This window comes from Tetrahymena thermophila (genome assembly GCF_000189635.1).
Source record: "Tetrahymena thermophila SB210 genomic scaffold scf_8254719, whole genome shotgun sequence".
In the NCBI taxonomy this organism is placed as follows: domain Eukaryota; phylum Ciliophora; class Oligohymenophorea; order Hymenostomatida; family Tetrahymenidae; genus Tetrahymena; species Tetrahymena thermophila.
Genome location: NW_002476484.1, coordinates 817,132 through 835,491, shown reverse-complemented (window position 1 = coordinate 835,491; position 18,360 = coordinate 817,132). Strand labels below are relative to the sequence as shown.

The 18,360-nt window shown below is 20.3% G+C and overlaps 4 protein-coding genes across 4 annotated transcripts; all 4 read right to left on the bottom strand. All coding sequences in view use genetic code 6, as the record gives it.

The window, feature by feature from the left end:
• Positions 1-2,825: 2,825 nt before the first annotated feature.
• On the bottom strand, positions 2,826-7,328 carry TTHERM_00782150 (transmembrane protein, putative; the record flags this gene model as incomplete). Its single annotated transcript, XM_001011471.3, has 4 exons — positions 2,826-4,046; positions 4,257-4,483; positions 5,862-6,774; positions 7,035-7,328. 4 exons carry the CDS (start codon positions 7,326-7,328, stop codon positions 2,826-2,828), a joined length of 2,655 nt encoding a protein of 884 aa, XP_001011471.2.
• A 1,796-nt stretch (positions 7,329-9,124) lies between these two features.
• Positions 9,125-11,548, bottom strand: TTHERM_00782170 (hypothetical protein; the record flags this gene model as incomplete). Its single annotated transcript, XM_001011473.2, has 2 exons — positions 9,125-10,321; positions 11,090-11,548. The coding sequence occupies 2 exons, from the start codon at positions 11,546-11,548 to the stop codon at positions 9,125-9,127; spliced, it is 1,656 nt and encodes a 551-aa protein (XP_001011473.2).
• A 2,079-nt stretch (positions 11,549-13,627) lies between these two features.
• Positions 13,628-15,868, bottom strand: TTHERM_000782169 (hypothetical protein; the record flags this gene model as incomplete). The annotated part of the gene is made up of 3 exons (XM_012796542.1): positions 13,628-14,710; positions 15,398-15,489; positions 15,559-15,868. 3 exons carry the CDS (start codon positions 15,866-15,868, stop codon positions 13,628-13,630), a joined length of 1,485 nt encoding a protein of 494 aa, XP_012651996.1.
• A 1,913-nt stretch (positions 15,869-17,781) lies between these two features.
• TTHERM_000782168 (hypothetical protein) lies at positions 17,782-18,168 on the bottom strand (the record flags this gene model as incomplete). Its single annotated transcript, XM_012796541.1, has 1 exon — positions 17,782-18,168. One exon carries the CDS (start codon positions 18,166-18,168, stop codon positions 17,782-17,784), a length of 387 nt encoding a protein of 128 aa, XP_012651995.1.
• Positions 18,169-18,360: the final 192 nt, after the last annotated feature.

Here is an 18,360-nt window from a genome sequence, read left to right as displayed (position 1 = left end):
TTCTTCAAAAGTAAAGCTATACAAATACATATAAGAAAACTTATAATATTAAGATTGAATAAAAAATCAGCAAAGGGTGTGTTATAATTTAGAAGGTCTATAATTTAATTTTCCAATTTTGGTGCATGTAGATAAGCTAAGCTTTAAGAATACAAACCTATTTAAATTAAAAAAAAATAAAGTTTCTTATCAATTTTTTATAAATTTTATATTATGCATTTATTAAAATCAATAAATTCTAAATTAAAAATTTTTTTTTTTTTAAATTTCAGCTATACCCAAAATTTTTTTAAAAAATTACTAAAATATATTAACTAAATATAATAAATATTTATTATATACTCATTACTTTAAAATTATATTATCTTTTATACTTTCAATAAAATAAACATTAAAAAGTATGTTGAAGAGAGAGATCATATTAATAAAAATATGGATTTATTTAAATATCATAATCAATATTATTTATAAATTATTCAAGATTCTTTATTTCTTAATTAAGAAAATTCTTTCATAATCAAGAAATATATTCCTTTCAAGTGCCCTTAATATAAAGGTGCCTACTAAAACAGGTTTTTCATTCATTTAACTTTGAATATACTCAATTCTAAAGAATCATTAAAACAAATAGTATATGTAGAGAATAAACAGATAAATTACAGACACTTTACTACTTTTAGAATTTTTTTATAATAGATAAAGTAATAATCCTCCAAATACTATTTTCATTATATTTGGTTTTTCAATTAGATTTATACTATTTAAAGGCGAATTAAATTTTTTCATTGCAAGATCATTAAACTCTTAATATTTATTCATCTAATCAATGCGATCAATTTTTGTATTCAAATTAAAATATTTTTAGTTTATTTAACCAAATGCTTTTGTTCCTATAAATGCTTAATCACCAATAAGTTTTGCCTTTATTAGAAATATTTTAATCACAGAATCATTATCAGAATAGAAATTATAACACTTTTAAAATTTTTGCTAGTAGTCTTAAATTTCTACTATTGTTGCATCTCCACCAAAAAGCATTAAAAAACTAGCAGGAATAGATAAATTCTTCAACGCATAACAAGTGACTACAGTTCCTAAGCTGTGGCCCATAAAATCTATATTTAAACTTCACATCAAATTTTGATTGCATACACTTTCAGCTAAAATAGCGCCACCAATTTTGGCCTACTCATAAGTTGCTTAAAAGTCTTCAATTATTTAATCAAGTGCTGTTTTAAATTGTTTAATTTAATTTTAAAATAAGGAAGGTTCAGTTAACTTCACGTATTTTCCAAGTAGTTATATCAACCAATAAAGAATATTTGTTATTATAATTTAATTAAAATGCTCTTATAAACAGCTATCTATCAATTCTTTTAAATAATTTTGATAAATTTAAGGTTCATAATTGTTGATAAAATTATTTAAAAATTTATCTAATATTTTGTAAAGTCTGCTATCAGACCATTTCAAAAAAATAAACAAATTTTCTTAACATTCTTTATTCTTAGTACTTGCTAATACTTAAAAGTTTTCTGAGGCTGAGAAGTCCTAAGTTAAATATCCAGATATTAAAAAAGTAACTGCTTTCAAATCTTAATTATTTTTATAAGTAATTCTACCATCACCTTCTAATTTTATCTCATTTAATTCAATTATACTATCATCCAATCCATAAAACTGAGAATTCTAATTTGAAATTAACAAATCTTTGAATTTATAAAAGCCAATTTCTGATAATTAACTAAAAAATCCTTGTTCCATTTTATTTAAAGAGGTTTTTGGAAATCTTTGTGACTTTTTAATCTTAAAAATGATTAAATAATTCAGAGAATAATAGATATAATTTTTTATATAATATAAATTATAGTATTTCATTTTAATAAATAAAAATTTAAAATATTATTTTCCAATTATTTTCAATATATTTCATTTTTTATGTTCTAACTATTCTAACTTATCTCAAAAAATTTTTAAATAAAAAATAAAATGAAGACCTTAACAAAATTTCAATGTTAACATAATATAATAAAGCTTTTTAAATTTTTGAAACATGTATTGTTTATACATTCTTTAATCTATTATCGTTTATGAATATTATAAAAAATTAATTTGAAGAGATTAATCATTAAAAAAACTTTTTTGTTAATAAAAAAATTAATTAATTTATTTGTAAACAAACAAGATCAATTAAATATAAGCTGAAAAAAGTGAAAAAAAATTATATTAAAATTATAATATTGAATAAGATGATGATGTATTTTAAATTATTAATAGTTCTCATTCATTAATTATATGTCAGACTCATAAAATCCATATGATGATTATATACTTGATAAATAGATATAATTGTTTTTGAGCTTTAATCAAAATATTAATATATTATGATTATTAAAGGAATAAATTAATTCAAAAAATATTATGAATTTAGAGAAAAAAAAGTTAAATATTTGATATTTACATTTAACAATTATTTTTTTTGAATATTAGTATCATTTTATTTAATAATAATAAATTATTTTTCTGAATTTTACTTATTGTTTTCTCATTTATAGTAATTACTATGGTAGCTAATAGAGTTTTTGCTGATAATTTGTTGTATTACTTTGAAATTTTCACTTCAAGAATTATAAAAAAAGCAAAATTTACAGATTTTTAACAAATTATGATGAATAATTAAAATGAAAATAAACATTATGATGTATTCTAAATCAATTATGAATTATTTTTATTGTTAATAAAATATTCATTAAAGCATGAAAAATAAATTCTAAGTATCATAAAACAAATAATAAATTTATTAAATACATTTAATGCATAAAAACTCAGTTATAAACTCTTTTGGAGTGTTTGATAAATAGATATAATAATAAGGATCCTCCTGCAATACCTAGTATAGCTCCTCCTATTTTCATATAATTTGGTTTCTCGGGGGTGCTAATTGACTTCTTTACTTTTTCTTCTACTTGTATTCTATTTTTGTAAGTGAGATCTTCAAATGATTTCATTGAAGTATCATAAAATTCTTAATATTTATTGCTATAATCTAAATGATCAATTTCTGTATTTTAATTAAAAAAGTTTTCGTTTAAGCCAAAAGACTTTGTTCCTATAAAATCTTAATCTCCTATAAGTTATGCGTATTCAAGGAATATTTTAATTACATTATCATGAGTAGAATAGAAGTTATAACACATTTAAAAACGTTAGTAGGATTCTTCAATTTCAGTAATTGTTGCAGCTCCTCCCATTAGTATTATATATCTAGCTGGTTTTGCCAATTTTTTCAATGCATAAGCAGTAACTACAGTACCTAAGCTATGTCCCATAAAATCTATTTTTAAATGCCCCATTAACTCCAAGCTATTTACATATTCAGCTAATGCAGCACCACCATTTTTAGATTACTAGTAAGCGGCTTAAAAATCTTCAATTATTGAATCTAGTGCTGTTTCAAGTAAGTTAATTATTTTTCTAAGAAAATAACTAGTAAATTTTGCTAATTTTATGCATAGTACTAATAGTTTTATCACCCAGTAAGCGATCTTCTTAATTATGTCACTACATTTCCACTTTTCAATCCATTTATTAATCATATCTTTTAAATATTTTTAATAACTGTCATCTTAGTAATCATCCATAAAATTTTTAAAAAAAGTTTTTATGATTCTTAAAATGCTGCTATCTGACCATTTGAAAATAACAAATAAGTTTGTTTAAGATTCTATGTTATTAGAATTTGCTAATTTTTCAAAATTATATGAAGGTTCAGATTCCTAAGTTGTATAACCAGATATTAAAAAAGTTATTATTTTTAAATCCTATTTATTCTTATATTTGATTCTACCATCTTTATCCTTTTTTATTTAACCCCATTCAATTGTATTATTATCCAATCCATTAAAATGATAACTTTCTTTTAAGTTTATTTTTTCCTTTTTCAATTCTTCGAATTTTTACAAGATTACATTTGTCATATCTCCAACAACTTTTTCTTCTTTTGAGTCTATTGATTGTTGGTAATTGCCACCAAGCATAGCTGATGTCTTATTTATTTAATAAATAAAGTTAAAATTTGTTTTAAATCTAGATTTATTTTGATTTTTTTGGAAATTTTACTCACTACATTCACCTCATTTTATTAAAATATATCATTACTTTAATTTAGCATCTAAAAATTTTGAATTTCAAAAATATTTTAAAACAGATACTTAAGGGAAGAAAAAATATAAAAATAATTTAAAATAAATAATTACAGTATCTGCTTAATTTATTTGTAAAGCTGAAATACTTTTAAGGTTAGGATTATCTTATTCATTTTCTAATTTATTTTCAGCTTACTTTAAGCAAAAAGATTTAGCCTATGTATTAAATGCTTCTTTTTCCTCCTTTAAAAAAGGAAATTATTCATAAATTTCTTAACTTAGAAAGTCTTCTTCTTCTTCTTCTAGTAATTTAATCAGAGAATCAACCATTTTCTTTTCTATTTTTAGTTTAGTTTAGTTTTTTTGAATAAATGATATATATTTATTTAATTTATTTTAATTCAAATATTTAAAGTTAGTTTTTTTATATCTTGAATTATGTTTATCTAAACTGAAATTTTGATGGAGAACCTATTTATCAATAATCAAAAAATAGATAAGTATTACTAACTTAGATATTTATTTGTTCCTATATTAAATAATTCTTAGCTTTGTTAGTATTTAATAATGAAGAGCTGATTGATTGCGAAAACGTATTCAAAAATAACAATTATAATTTATAACCTGATTCTTAATAAGATATTTTTTTACTTAACTTTTTTTAATTCTGGTTAATTTTATTAGGGTGATTAATTTTTTTGTTTTTTATTTTTATTAATAAGTTAATAGCAATAAATTTTATTTCAATTTTGAATTACGGTTATCAAAAATTAGTATTTAATTTTATTTCTTTCCAATTCTACCTTTAAAATCAGATTAAAGCTTCTATAAACTGTTTTATTACCCATTAGAATTAGAATTATAATAGTTTGTTTTTCAATATTATTAATATTTATACTATTCTTTTTCCATTTTATTATGGAATTTTTAAAAAACAAATTTATTAAGAGCTGTTGAGTATTTAATCTAAATAAATTTTGGCATACATAAATCAAATAGCCACAAGTACATTGATTACTTTAATTTATATTAGTAAATAAAATCAAATTTTCTTAGAAAAGAAACTATATAATCAAATATAGCTGTTCCTAGTATTTAAATATCATGAACTGGATTGTCAGATATTTCAATACCATGTTTTATGTCAATAAATTTATAATTGAAAATAAATAATAAATTAAAAAGATTTATATTAGACAGTAATCTTTAAAAAATATTGATTTAATTAATTTTTACAATATACTGTATATAAAGATCACAATAACAATTGCTTATATTTTATTCAGATTTTAATTGTTTTCATTCATTAGAAAATCTAAATTTTTTTTTAACTTGAAATGATATTGATTGTATTAAGAATTTATGATAAATTAATAAAGATATAAAAAAACTTTTTTAAGACTTTGAATCATTTAATTTAGAAAACACTCATTCTAAGTTATCATTAAAACAAATAGTATATGTAGAGGATAAACAGATAAATTACAGATACTTAACTATTTTTAGAATTTTTTTATAATAAATAAAGTAATAATCCTCCAAATCCTATTTTCATTATATTTGGTTTCTCGAATAGATCTATACTATTAGAATGTGAATTAAATTATGTCATTGCAAGATCATAAAACTCTTAATATTTATTCATATAATCTATGTGATCAATTTTTGTATTGAAATTAAAATATTTTTAGTTTATTTAACCAAATGCTTTTGTACCTATAAATGCTTAATCACCAATAAGCTTTACCTTTATTAGAAATGTTTTAATCACAGAATCATTATCAGAATAGAAATTATAACACTTTTAAAATTTTTGCTAGTAGTCTTCAATTTCTTCTATTGTTGCAGCTCCTCCAAAAAGCATCAAATATCTAGCTGGAATAGATAAATTCTTCAACGCATAAGCAGTGACTACAGTTCCTAAGCTATGGCCCATAAAATCTATATTTAAACTTCCCATCAAATTTTGATTGTTTATACTTTCAGCTAAAATCGCTCCACCGATTTTGGCCTGCTCATAAGTTGCTTAAAAGTCTTCAATTATTGAATCAAGTGCTGTTTTAAATTATTTAATTTAATTTTAAAAAAAGGAAGGTCCAGCTAACTTCACGCATTTTCCAAGTAATTATATCAACCAATAAATACTTGTTATTACAATTTAATTAAAATGTTCTTATAAACAGCTATCTAACAATTCTTTTAAATAATCTTGATAAATTTTAGGTTCATAATTGTTGATACAATTATTTAAAAATTTGTCTAAAATTTTGTAAAGTCTGCTATCAGACCATTTGAAAAAAATAAACAAATTGTCTTAGCATTCTTTGTTCTTAGTATTTGCTAATACTTAAAAATTTTCTGAGGCTGAGAAATCCTAAGTTAAATATCCAGATATTAAAAAAGTAACTGCTTTCAAATCCTATTTATTTTTATAAGTAATTCTACCATCACCATCTAATTTTATCTCATTTAATTCAATTATACTATCATCCAATCCATAAAACTGAGAATTCTAGTTAGAAATTAACAAATCTTTGAATTTATAAAAGACAATTTCTTATAATGAACTAAAAAATCCTTGTTCTATTTTGTTTAAAGAGGTTTTTGGAAATCTTTGTGACTTTTTAATCTTAAAAAAAGATTGAAATATTAACATAATTAAAAACATAATTTAAGAAATAATTTTTTTAAATATATAAATTATATATAGTATTTACTTTTGATAAATAAAAATTGAAAATATTATATACCAATTATTATCAAAATATTTCATTTTTTATGTTCTAACTTATCACAAAAAATTTTTAAATAACCATAAAAAATTTTAATATTGCATTTTGAGGAATAAAAGAAATAATAAAGAATGATTTAAAGTATATTAAAAATTACAAGTTCATTTTTTGGTGAATCTTAAAATTTTTTTATTTATGGATTCTTTTTAGAATATTAAGAATATTGATCTTCATAAGTTTTTACTGGACTTAATAAGTAACAATAATCAATTGAATATTAAGTTTCTTCATCTTCAATTATACTATTAATAGCATATAAATTACAGATATTTTGAGCTTATTCGTTAAATTTTTATTTTTCTTCTCTTAAATAAGGAAATTTTTCATATATCTCTAAATCTAAAAGATCTGTTTCTTCTTCTGTTATTATTTAGAGGAGAGAATTTTACATTTTCTTTTTTTGTTGTTGTAATTACTCTTATTTAACTAGTTATCAAATTATATTTATTTTAATGATTTTTATAGACTTATTTATAATTGATTTTTAAAATATGATCAATTGTAGAAAGTTCTTCTATACTGAAATTAAGATAGATATTCATCCTATTTTGAATTCTCAAATAATAAATAGAGATATTACCAGATGAGGTGTTAATTTATTCAATTTTAAATTACTTTTTGTCTGTTAGGTGTCGCAATAATCCATCATCAATTAATTGTAATAACGTATGTCAAAGAATTTTAAATAAAAAAGTTTATTAATTTTATAAATAATAAAGGAGTTTTATCCTAAATAAAATCATGTTTTTCTATTTTATTGTGAAAGCAAATAAAATATACTAAGACTTAACCAATTTTAAAATAATTTATTTTCAGCTTAATTTAAGCCAAATTATTTTGCCTATGAAATAAATGTTTTTTTATCCCTCTTCTAAAAAATGAAATCATTTGTAAATGTATTAATTTTAAAATCTTCTTCTTCTATTAACTTGATAAGAGAATCTATCATTTTCTTTTTCTTTAATTATTTTCACTTTAATGTTATTTCTATTAACAAATAAATGAATTTGAAAAAAGTATTTAATGCTAGGTTTTCTATATAAAGAATTATATTTATCTAAACTAATGGAGAACCCATTTTTTAATATTCAAAGCTTAATAAGAATTATTCATTAAGATATTAGTTGTTCAGTTATAAAAAAAATATTAGCTTAGTTCATATTTTAATAATGATTAATTGATTGTTACAATATATATATATATATATATAGAAAAAATAAAAACTTTGAATTATAGTCAGATTCTTAATTTGCGTTTCTTTCTATTTGAAAATTTTAAATTTTGATTACATTTACTAGGATGATTATCTTTTTTATTTTGAGAATAAATTAACAACAATTAATTTTATTTCAATTTTGATTTGTCATTAGTGGATATTTATGTATGTGCTTTAAACCTATTTTTACTTTATCTACTAGATTAAAGTTTCTATAAACTGTTTTATTACCCTTAATAGTTTGGATTATAATAGTATGCTTTTCAATATTTTTATAATTATATTATTATATTTCTATTTTACTATGGAATTTTTAAAAACTAAAGTTATTTATTACAAGTAGTAAATTTTTGTATAAATACAACTTCTATATCTAAACGTAATAGCCACGTCAACATTCATTCGTAATATATATAAATACAACTTCTATACCTAAACGTAATAGCCACGTCAATATTCATCCGTAATATATAAAAGTAAAGCATATTAATCTTATAAAAGAAAGATATATTACAAATATAATATACGTTATATTAAGCTTGAATGAATATTTAGCTAGGATGCCTTAAAATATTTAAGTCAAATTAGCTAATTTCTCTTTTTAATATGGATTAGAAAGCATCAAGGATAATAACAGATTTAAATTAAAGATAACTAAACTGCCAGTCAAATCATTTTTTTATAAACTGTGTATCTTACGCCTCTTATAATTAATACACGTAAATTAAACAAACATAGGTATAGCTTAAAAATTTTATTTTTATTTTGGAGGTTAATATAATTTGGGGTGAATTAATGAGAACTTACAATATATACTATTTTGTACTCATAACTATGTTTCAACCTAAAATATAAATAATTTTTTTTAAACTTGAAATAACTTTCATTAAATTTAGAATGTATGATAAATTAATAAAGATTTAAATTCATTTAATTTAGAATACACTCACTCACTATTCGATTCTAAATTATCATTAAAACAAATAGTATATGTAGAGAATAAACAGATAAATTACAGATACTTAATTACTTTAAGAATTTTTTTAAATTAAATAAAGTAATAATCCTCCAAATCCTATTTTCATCATATTTGGTTTCTCAATTAGATCTATACTATTAGAAGGCTTATTAAATTCTGTCATTGCAAGATCATAAAACTTTTAAAATTTAAATATATAATTTACGTGACCAATTTTTGTATTAAAATTGAAAAATTTATCTTTTCTTTAACCAAATGATTTTGTTCCTATAAAATCTTTTTTGCCAATAAGCTTTGCATATTCTAGAAATATTTTAACCACTTTGTCATGATCGGAATAGAAATTATAACACTTTTAAAACTTTCCCTAAGATTCTTCAATTTCTGTTATTGTTGCAGCTCCTCCAAAAAGCATTATATATCTAGCAGGAGTAAATAATTTCTCCAACGCATAGGCAACTACTACAGTTCCTAAACTGTGGCCCATAAAATCTAGATTTAAACTTCCCATTAAATTTTAATTGTTTATTCTTTCAGCTAAAACTTCACCACCCTTTATAGCATCTTCGTAAGTTTCTTAAAAGTTTTTAATCATTACATCAAATCCTATTTTAAGTTTTGAAATAAAATTTGAAAATAAGGAAGGTCCAAAAAACTTCAAGTATTTGCCAAGTAATTCTATTAACCAATAAATAATAATAATTATATTTTAGTTAAAATGTTCCTATAAACAACTATCTAATAATTCATTTAAATAACTTTGATAAATTGAAGGTTTGTATCCTTATTAACAACTTTCTAAAAATTTATTTATAATTTATTTAAAACTGCTATTAGACCATTTGAAAAAAACAAACAAATTGTCTTAACATTCTTTGTTCTTAGTATTTGCTAAATCTTTAAAATTTAATGAGGTTTTGATATCCTAAGTTAAATATCCAGATATTAAAAAAGTTACTGTTTTCAAATCAAATTTATTTTAATAATTAATTCTGCCATCACCTTTTAATTTTATCTCATTTAAATCAATTATATTATTATCCAATCCATAAAACTGAGAATCCTACTTTTAGATTATAAAATCTTAGATTTTATTAAATAAAGCGTCTACTATAGAACTAATTAACCCTTTTTCTATTTTATCATCATAGGTTTATGAATCTGTTCTCGTTCTTTTTGCCTTTTTAATCTTAAAAAATAATTAATTTATTAACAAATTTAATTAGAGAATTTAAGATATAATTTTAATATATTATCAATAAAAGTATTTAAATTTCAAATAAAAGAAGGCAATTATTTATTTTTAAAATATTTCATTTATTTTTTTTGTTCTAATTAAGTACCTAATATTTTTAGGGAATGATCAAAATTTTATTAGGAATTCCCCCCAATAATTCTAATCAATTATCTCATATTTAAAATTCTGAATTAAAAACTGTAATTAGGCAAAAAATTTAGGAAAAAAAAATTTTTCAATTCTGGAATAATAGGTAAACAGTAACCAAAATATCAGAAATGGATTTTTTTACTAATTTTTGCTTCATGTAAAATAATAAACTAAAAAATTTATTTAATACCAAACTTAATAATTATTCGCTAAATAAATAAATAATTAGATTCAATATAAAAAATATTAGTCGTTCTCTTATTAATAAAATAAAAAGTGAGTAATTTATTTGAGTTATCTTGAAAATATAACAGTTCCAATCTTCAAAAATTTCATTCAAATCAACCATATTTTTCAAAAAAAATAATTAAAAAGCTTTTATTCCAAATTTCTTCTTCTACAGCTTTACTTGAAAATCTAAGAAGAGTTGATGGATTAATTAGAACATAAATTTATATATTAAAGATTAAATAAAAAATAATTTGCTTTCAATTAAAAATTTTATACTTAGGTTTGAAGGATAAACGAAATGACAATGAATAATTTAAAGTATATAATATAAAAAATTACTTTTTCAATTTTTGGTGAATCTTAAGAGATATTTGTTTGATAACTTTTTTTAGAAAGTCTAGCAAAATCTTCTTCAGTGAATTAAACTGCATATTTATTTAGTGAATCTTCAAATTGTTATGATTAAACATTAGGACTTTTATCATCAAATGTAGTATCAAAATTTATATTTGATGAAGTCAACATTCTGGATTATGCTTTAGATCTAGGGCTTTTAGTATATTCAATTTCATTCGAACTATAAGATTAATTATTTGACAGATCTGATTAACTTCCTAGACTTGAATATTCAGTTTACTCTTCTTCGTTTGTACTATCAGTAAATTAATCACAGAATTATTGAGCAAATTTGTTAAAATTTTATTTTTCTTCTTTTAAAAAAGGAAATTTTTCATATATTTCTAAATCTAAAAGATCTTTTTCTTCTTCTGTTATTATTTAGATGAGAGTTTTTTTCATTTTCTTTTTTTGTTGTTGTAATTATTCTTATTTGATTATTTATCAAATTATATTTATTTTATGAGTTTGATATTTGTATTTAATTTTTAAAATATGTTTGTTTGATTGATTGAATAATTAAGTAAGTTTTTTTTTCTATTCTGAAATTTTGATAGTTATTAATCGTATTTTAATTATCAAATAATAAATAATGATATTAATAGATAAGGTGTTTATTTATTCAACTTTAAATTATTTTTGTAAGGTAAGAGTCTTAATAATCAATCAGTAATTAGTAAATGATTATAATAAAATAATTGAATTTGAAAGATGTATTTAATGCTAAGTTTTTATACTTAGAATTATATTTATCTAAACTGATGGATAACCTATTTATTAATACTCAAAACTTAGTAAGAATTACTAACTAAGATATGAATTGTTCAGTAAAAAAACAAATATTAGTTTGGTTCGTATTTTAATAATCATAGATTGATAGTAAATATATAAAAAAACTTTGATTTATAAACAGATATTTAATTTGTGTTTCTTTCTATTTGACTTCCTATCTTAAATTCTGATTAAATTTATTTGGATGATTATCTTTTTATTTTTGAAAGTAAGTTAACAGCAATAAATTTTATTTCAGTTTTGAATTGTGATTAGCTAATATTTACGCTTAGTTCTAAACAATTCTGACTTTATTTATAAATACAAGTCTCTATACGCCATTATATTACCTATAATAATATGGATTAAAATAGTCTATTTTTCAATATTTTTATATTTATATTATTCTATTTATATTTTACTATGGAATTTTTTAAAAATAAGTTATAAGACAAAACTTCTAAATAAATAAACCTAACCTACTAACCACAATAACTTCATCCATCCGTAATTTACAAAAGTAAAGCAAATTAATTATGTAAAATAAAATTTGTATTACAAATATAATAAATCAAAATATAAAGCTTGATATTTGATATAAATACGACATTTTCTATTTTTGCTGTAGATGAATAAGCATAAATGATATTAGAAGATTTAAATTAAAGATAAATAAAGTTATTGTCTAGATAATGTCAAAAATATTTAAATAGGTATGGATTGAATTATTATAATTTTTTTTGCATCCATGATGATAAAGAAAATAAAATTTAAAATATTTTAATTTTGTCTTTAAATCAATATTTATATATAAAATCACTTAAATTAATCCTTATTTAATATAAAAACAATAATTAATTGATTGTTTTTAATTACAGTCTATTTCTTTTTTAACTGATAAGATTTCCTGATTTTGAAAGAAGTGATTCAGACACAGTTATTGCCAATTATTTAATTGCTAAATTATAAGTTTGTAGAAAATATTTTATTACTTTTCCACCATAAAATTGGATTATCTAATAATTAAATATCATTTTCATTTAAATTTTTGCTTGATTTTAGCCATTATTACTCTTTTTATAATATAGCTACTCTCAGATAATAATTTTTATAGTAGGAAATAGATATTTAGTTGAGTAATGTAATAAATTATATTTAATTAAAAAAAAAAATTAAAAGAAATAAAAAAAAGGTTTTGAAGCAGGTTTCAAACCTGATAGAAGAAAAATAAAAAAATGTTTAATCAAACATTTAATATTGAATTAATTTTTTTTACTTATAAAATGAATGATAAAAATGCTTAACTCTAAAAATAAAATATTTGATTAAAAATTTAGATTTCTTTATTTTTTCAAATAATTTAAATAAATTTAAAATATAGTTAATTTGTTACTATTCTTATATACTATATTATATATACTATTTTACTATTTTTTACTGATTACTATACTTCAACTTAAAATCTAAATAATTTTTTTAAACTTGAAATGACTTTCATTAAATTTAGAATGTATGATAAATTAATAAAGATTTTTTAAAAAAATTGCTTAAAATTTAAATTCATTTAATTACGAATACGCTATTCGATTCTAAATTATCATTAAAAAAAATAGTATATATAGAGAATAAACAGATAAATTACAGATACTTAATTACTTTAAGAATTTTTTTATAATAAATAAAGTAATAATCCTCCAAATCACATGTTCATCATACTTGGTTCTCAATTAGATCTATACTGTTAGAAGGCTTAAATTCAACCATTGCATGATCATAATACTTTTAAAATTTTAATATATAAGTTACATGACCTATTTATGTATTTAAATTGAAAAATTTATCTTTTCTTTAACCAAATGATTTTGCTCCTATAAAATCTTAATTGCCAATAAGTTTTGCCTGAGTTAGAAATTTTTTAACCACTTCGTCATTATCAGAATAGAAATTATAACACTTTTAAAACTTTTCCTAAGAGTCTTCAATCTCTGTGATTGTTGCAGCTCCTCCAAAAAGCATTAAATGTCTGGCAGGAATTGATAAATTCTTCAACGCATAGGCAACTACTACAGTTCCTAAACTGTGGCCCATAAAATCTATATTTAAACTTCCCATTAAATATTAATTTTTTATCCTTTCAGCTAAAACCTCACCACCCTTTTTAGCGTCTTGGTGAGTATCTTAAAAGTCTTTAATCATTGTATCAAGTCCTGTTTTAAGCTTTGAAATAAAATTTGAAAATAAAGAAGTTCCAAAAAACTTCAAGTATTTGTCAATTAATTATATTAACCAAAAAATACTTTTCATTATCATTTGATTAAAAAATTCCTTTTTGCAATTATCTAACAATTCATTTAAATAACGTTGATAAATTGAAGGTTCATATCCCTGTTCGCAATTTTATAAAAATTTATCTACAATTTATTTAAAACTGCTATTAGACCATTTGAAAAAAATAAACAAATTGTCTTAACATTCTTTGTTCTTAGTATTTGCTAAATCAAAAAAATTTAATGAGGCATTGATGTCCTAAGTTAAATATCCAGATGTTAAAAAAGTTACTGTTCTCAAATCATATTTATTTTTATAAGTAATTCTACCATCGTCTTTTTATTTTATCTCATTTAAATTAATTATATTATTATCCAATCCAAAAAACTCAGAATCGTACTTTTAGAATATAAAATATTTTATTTTATTTAATAACATGACTACTAATCTACTAATTAGCCATTATTCTAATTTTTTATCTTGAGATGCTTATGAATCTGTACTCATTTTTGATGCCTTTTTAATCTTAAAAAATAATTAATTTATTAACAAAGTTAACTAGAGAATTTAAGAAATAATTTTAAAATAATATGAATAAAATTTTTTAAATTTAAAATATAAAAATTTCATATAAAAGAAGGCAATCATTTATTTTCAAAATATTTCATTTATTTTTTATGTTCTAACTTAACAGTCACCATAATATAAGAAATGGTTTTTTTTTTACTAATTTTTGCTTCATTCGTAAATAAATAAAAATTGATCTAATATTAAACTTAATAATTGTTAGCTAAATAAATAAATAATTAGATTCAGTATAAAAAAGATATGTGGTTCTCTTATTAATACAATAAAAAATGAGTATTTATTTGAGTTATCTTGAAAATATAACAATTTCAATCTTCAAAGATTTCATTCAAAATCATAAACCATAGTTTTCAAAAATAATAATTAAAAAGCTTTTATTCTAAATTTCTTATCAAGTTGATTGATGAAATTTAATATCAAGACTGCAATATTTATAAATCTTCTACAGCTTTACTTGAAAATCTAAGTAGAGTTTATGGATTAATTAGTACATAAATTTATATATTAAAGATTTATATTAATTTCAAAAATAATTTGCTTTCAATAAAAAATTTTATACTTAGGTCTTGATGAATAAACGAAATGTTAAAGAATTAATTAAAGTATAAAACATAAAAAAATTACTGTTTCATATTCTGGTGAATCTTAAGGGATTTCTATTTTATTACTTTTTGCACGTCTAACTTTCACATCGTCATCATCTTCAGGGAAAACATCTGCATATTTATATGGTAAATTTTCAAATTGTAATGATTAAAGATTAGGAATTTGAGAATCAAATATACTATCAAAATTAATATTTAATGAAGTCAACATTCTGGATTATTCTTTAGATTTAGAGCTTTTAGTGTATTCAATTTCATTCTAACTATAAGATTAATTATTAGACAGATATGATTAACTTTCTAGGCTTGGATATTCAGTTACCTCATCTTCGTTTGTACTATCAGTATATTCATCACAGAATTATTGAGCATAGTAGTTAAAGTATTATTTTTCTTCTTCTAAAAAAGGAAAATTTTCATATAAATCTAAAAGATCTTTTTCTTCTTCTGTTATTATTTTTTTTATTTTGATGACAGAATTATTTTTCATTTTCTTTTTTTTTTTGTAATTATTCTTATTTAATTATTTATCAAATTATATTTATTTTATGATTTTGATATATATTTATATTAAATTTTTAAATATCTTTGTTTGATTGAATATAAAATTTGTTTTTCTATTCTGAAATTTGTTAGATATTCATCGTATTTTAATTTCAAATCATAAATAATGATATTACTAGAAAAGGTGTTTGTTTATTTATTCAACTTTAAATTATTTTTATTACGTAAGAGTCTTAATAATCAATCAATAATTAGTAAATGATTATAATAAAATAATTGAAATTGAAAGATGCATTTAATGTTAAGTTTTTAATACTTAGAATTATATTTATCTAAACAAAAAGAGAAACTCTTTTTTAATACTCAAAAAACTGAGTAAGAATTACTAACTAAGATATGAATTGTTCAGTTGTTAAACAAATATTAGTTTTGTTCATATTTTAATAATCATAGATTGATAATCAAAATATATAAAAAAACTTTGATTTATAGTCAGATATTTAATTTGCGTTTCTTTCTATTTGACTTCCTATCTTAAATTCTGATTAAATTTATTTGGATGATTATCTTTTTTATTTTTGAAAATAATTTATCAGTAATTGATTTTATTTCAATTTTGAATTGTGATTAGCTAATATTTACGCTTACCTCTAACCAATCCTTACTTTATTTATAAATAAAAGTTTCTATACACCATTTTATTACCTATAATAATATGGATTAAAATAGTCTATTTTTTAATATTTTTATATTTATATTATTCTATTTTTATTTTACTATGCAATTTTAAAAAAATAAGTTTATTATATAAATCAAAACTTTTAAATATATAAACCTAATAACCACAATAACGCTCATCAATAATTTAAAAAAGTAAAGCAAATTAATTAACTAAAATTTATATTACAAGATAAATAAATAAATCAATATATAAAGTTTGATATTTTATATAAATATGGCATTTCCTGTTTTTATTGTAGATGAAAAAGCATAAATAATACTAAAAGATTTAAATTAATTAAAATTTTTCTAAATCAATTTTAAAGGAATAAAAGAAAAAATAAAGAATGATTTAAGGTATATAATATTGAGCGTTACTTTTTCTATTAGTTAATCTAAATAGTTTTACTCTTAAGAGTTATTTAAAGAATGATAAGCATCTTCACCTTCATAGATTCCACCACTTATATTTATTTGGTGAATCAATCAGCTCTTATGAGTTAAGATTAAGGCTTTTTCTTATTAGTTTTCAAATGTATTATCTGCATTAGTAGAGTCAGTTTTTTATTCTATTTACTTAAATCTAGGAAATCCAAGATATTATTATTACAATCTAGTTTAATCAGTTGAATTAATTGATTAAGTTAAATGACTTCCTAGGCAGTCTAAGTTAAAATTACAAGTCTAAAGTTAAACTTGCTCCTCTTCATATATTTTATCAGAATATTAATAACAAAGCTGTTAAACTTATTCATTAAATATTGATTTTTCTTCTTTTAAATAAGGGAATTTTTCATAAATTTTCAAATCTGAAAAATAATTTTAGTCTTCTGTTAATGTTTAGAGAAGAAAACTTATCATTTTTTTTTTCTTTTTTTTTTAGTTATTTATTATTATATTATACTTTTTTGGTTGTTTTAGATGGTACTATTTATTGTTGGTTATTTTAGTATATTGGAAATTTTTATTTTAACCAAACAGAAATGTAGATAAATATCATACCTTTGAATACTAAAATCCTAAAGAGAGATCTGTAAATAAGATATTTAACATTAAAAGAAATAATTGATTGCTTCGTTAGTGTATGATAATGAATCATTAATTGATATACTGTCTAGTATATGAGTACTTTAAATTGAATTAAGATGCTGACGTTGTGTTTCTTATGATTTCACTATGTCATCTTCTGATTAATTTTGCCCAGATTATTAAATTTTGTTATTATATCATACCTGAACAATAAATTTTGACATTAAAATTTGTATTTGTCTGTATTAAATACAATTTTTAACTTATAATAATAGATTTCTATTTTGGTTATTCATTATATTGCCCACTTAAATTTGGAATACTAATGAATATTTTAAACCATCTCAATAAATAAATTATTCCTTTTCTATTTTACTTTTGTTTTTTTTTTAAATGAAATTGGTAATATCTGTTTTTTTTTTTAATCTAAATGAGCTACTCATTTAATTTAATCTAATATTCAAATTTTAATGTGTTGGTAATTTTTTAAATAGTGTTAAATTGGAAAGCTAAATAAATAAATATAAAATAACTCATTTTGCTCAATCCATAAGGACAATTAGCTCTTAATTTTTAGGATTTCAATATTTAAGCAAATCCTTTTTTATTTTATTTTAGTATTTTTGAATAATGAAGTTGGTAAGAGCTGTTTATTCTTTTAAGTCTATATGAACTATATAACTTAATCTAATAATCAAACTTAAATACGTAGACAATTTAGAAAAATAA